General features: G+C 34.5%; 1 protein-coding gene across 1 annotated transcript; it reads right to left on the reverse strand.

Annotated features, from left to right (window-relative positions):
* Nucleotides 1–896: 896 nt before the first annotated feature.
* On the reverse strand, nucleotides 897–1841 carry Olfr493 (olfactory receptor 493). The gene has a single exon (NM_146310.1). The coding sequence runs from the start codon at nucleotides 1839–1841 to the stop codon at nucleotides 897–899; it is 945 nt and encodes a 314-aa protein (NP_666422.1).
* Between the last annotated feature and the right edge of the window lie 1706 nt (nucleotides 1842–3547).

Consider the following 3547-nt stretch of genomic DNA (forward strand, 5'->3'; position numbering starts at 1 on the left):
CTGAACAGTAGATCGATGTTGCTCTGAATTCTATAAACTTTCTGAAAAAAAGAGTAGGACCACAGAATTGGGACAGAGAGAATATGTTTATGATCCTAAATCAATGAACTGATTCAATGATGAGGATTCCAAGTATAAGGAAATAAGTTAGGAGAAAAATATCAATAAATAATGATATTCATTATCATAGAGATTAATAAGAACTCTTAGGATAAATTGAATATGGCTTTTAGGTTGAGCATATAGATTATACCAGGCTATTAATCCCACTATCATAATTTTAAAAAATGTTTCCTAGGGTATCACATCGCCTGCAGCATTTCATTGCCCTCACATGGGACACCCTTCCCCCAAGCAGCCAGTGTTGGCATCAGAGGACTAGAAGCTAATCTAGTCAGGGGATTGGATCTAGTCATTATGAGTGTGAAAGATCCATTCAAATAGATAACACTACCACAAAAACCTCCAACAATTTTTTTGTCTGATCTATTGTAACTTGATCACTTAGTGTACTAGTTTCTGCCTATAGTTGCTATAATACTATACACTTAAGGGTAGTTGTTATTGAAAATAGTCTGAGGCTTTAAAGACCATATAGTCAATAGTTTCTACACACCATACACTACTTTAAAATATGGATACAACTAAAAATGATTTTATCATATAATTTTGTGTAGAAAATTTTTGGTTATACTCAATATTTATTAAATGTAATTTACTATGGACATATGACTTACTTCACATTGTACTAATACTCATGCTACCAAACTTGTATTTTTTAAAATATATGTCAAGACATGTATTTCAACCAAAAATTTTCAGTTGCCTTTCAATACTATTCATATTGTATACCACTGCTATACAATGTGTGACAAAGTAATGGATTGGCAGACATCTTAAGAAAATATTTTCTTACCAAGATGTCTCTTCAGAGCATCCTTAATCTCATTATTTCTGAGGCTGTAGATGAGTGGGTTCAACATGGGGATCACAACCATGTAGAACACAGACACCACCTTGTTCTGGTCAGTGGAGAAGCTCGACTTGGGCATCACATAAATGAATGTGATGGTCCCATAGAACAGAGTGACTGCAGTGAGGTGGGAGGTGCAGGTGGAGAAGGCCTTGTGGCGGCCCTCAGTGGAGCGCATCTTCAGGATGGTGATGAGGATGTAGGTGTAGGAAATGGCTATGACCAACATTGTGATCATAGTAACTGAGCCAGAAAAAAATGACGTTACCACTTCAGAGACACTGACATCAGAACAGGAGAGCGCCACCAAAGGAGCAAAATCACAGTAAAAGTGATTGATTCTATTTGGTCCACAGAAGAGAAAAGAAAGAAAGAATAAGGTGAAGGAGGAGGCATTAAGAAAACCCCCTATATAAGATCCTACAATCAACTGGATACAGACTTGTGTGGACATTTTAGTTGAATAAAGCAGTGGGCTACAGATTGCCATAAACCGATCATAAGCCATGGTAGCCAGAAGGAAGCATTCAACTGTACCACAAAAAGCAGCTAAGCTGAGCTGGATGGTACACCCAAGATAGGAAATGGTATTTTTCTCCACCAGGAAGTTGGCAAGCATATTGGGTGTGACAGAAGATGAGTAGCCTATGTCAACAGAAGCCAAGTGGCTAAGAAAAAAGTACATTGGGTGATGGAGCTGGGAAGAGACTCTGATGAGAAGGATGGTGCTGAGGTTCCCAGACACAGTCACCAGGTAGATGCACAGGATGATGGTGAAGAGGATGACTCTAAAGACTGGGTCATCTGTTAATCCCAATAAAATGAACTCTGTCACTGCAGTGTGGTTCCCATTGTGCAGGAAAGCCATGGGACAGTGTAGTTGCTGCCAGATCAAGGCTGTGATGAAGACAGTACAGGAATGGAATTTATGAATATGAGGCTGCCTTTCCATTAACATATAGATAGAAGTTATCACAAACAAATATGTCATTCGAAATGTATAATTGAGTTACATTGGACTCTCAGTGTTTGCATATTTATATGTATGTATTCTTTAATAAATTTCAAAATAAAATGCTGGATATTTTCTTCAAATAATATTCTTTAATCTACATTTCTGTATATAATAAAGTATACCTATGAATTCAAAAGTATATTTCCAAAGTGTGAGACTCATGAAAAATAAGCAGTTATCATAATACAAAAATTTACAATTATAAAACTATATAATGAAGTGTTTAGTAATTGCTGAGCTTTGCTGAATCCATTCCAAGTTACTTATATAGGGTTTAAAATATTTTATGGCTATCAACTGTTATTTTCATGGAATATTAGGCTTCTTGTTGATTTTATTTAATCATTGATAAACTATGTGATTTGAAAACATTAAATAATTTTACTTTATTTTGATCAAAATTTTGAAAGAATGTAATTCTTCTTGTCAGACCCAGGAAATAGAAGTAGTACACACTAAAATTACATATGGAATTTCCTGTTGTAAGCTTATTAAATATTTTTAAATGGTTCTAAAAGCACCACTGTTCTCTAAAATAATTTGATATATCAAATTCATAATGTAAATTATGAAAAATATTTAGTGCATTATTATTTTTATTAAAATACACCAGATCATTTCCTAGTGTTATGGTGTTTTCTCACTGGATTATAAGAATAAAACTCACACAATTTTCAACAGAGGATACTGCTCAAGTTAACAGGTTTATGAAGGTTCCTCAGCAGAAGCAGATTGAGTCTGACTCAATCTCACATTTTATATTTAAATCCTCATTTGTCCACAGTGGTGACTGTGATCATGAAACACTCAGTTCATAAGCAAATGAGGTCTTTACACATGATCTTCCCTAGCAGCAAGCCACCAAAGCATCTCAAAGCTACTGCACTTATTAGTGTGTTGGTGACTACTATGTGTGTACACCTTTGAAAGTTGTGTTGGTTTGTGGTATTACCAGTCAATGGATAAATAAGGAATATTTGACAGATTAGTTTTTTGTCTGATTATACAGAACAATTTGCCAATGGAAATATAAGTTGAGTCCATAAATGTTTAATTCCCTTCTGTGGCACAATTACTTGATTCCACTTGACTTAATTCTCTACCATAGTTTATAAATATAGTATATGTTCAAAGAATAAAGTATATTTATTTAGCAACAAAGTCAAAATCTTACCTCTTGAAATAACAATTGATTTCAATGTAAGATGTTCAAGGTTGTTATGATTTTATACCCACAAAGCTGTCTCCACTTTCATTATGGCACTGAGGATAAGTCCCTGCAGAGCCTCTGGATTCCAGTGTGAATTCAAATCATTAGGGATCATTAACTCATTCTCAGTGAGTACTGAGCAGTTCACTTCATACAAACACAATTAATTTTTCCTCTTTATGGGGGATTGGTATGATTTCACTTGATCATTATGCAAGATACATGATACCAACTGAAATTCTTCCATTCTTAGGTAAATGTTTGAGTTAATATTTGATTCAGGCTAGCTCAAGTTGGAAAATATTAAACAGTTATAAAAAACAGAATCTTTTTGTTCCTTTTATTCGTG

Source organism: Mus musculus, chromosome 7, assembly GCF_000001635.26.
Source record: "Mus musculus strain C57BL/6J chromosome 7, GRCm38.p6 C57BL/6J".
NCBI lineage: Eukaryota > Metazoa > Chordata > Mammalia > Rodentia > Muridae > Mus > Mus musculus.

What these genes read in the sequence shown, in the direction of transcription:
- Olfr493 (NM_146310.1), bottom strand. Translation starts at nt 1,841, where the DNA reads ATGGCTTTCCTGCACAATGGGAACCACACTGCAGTGACAGAGTTCATT.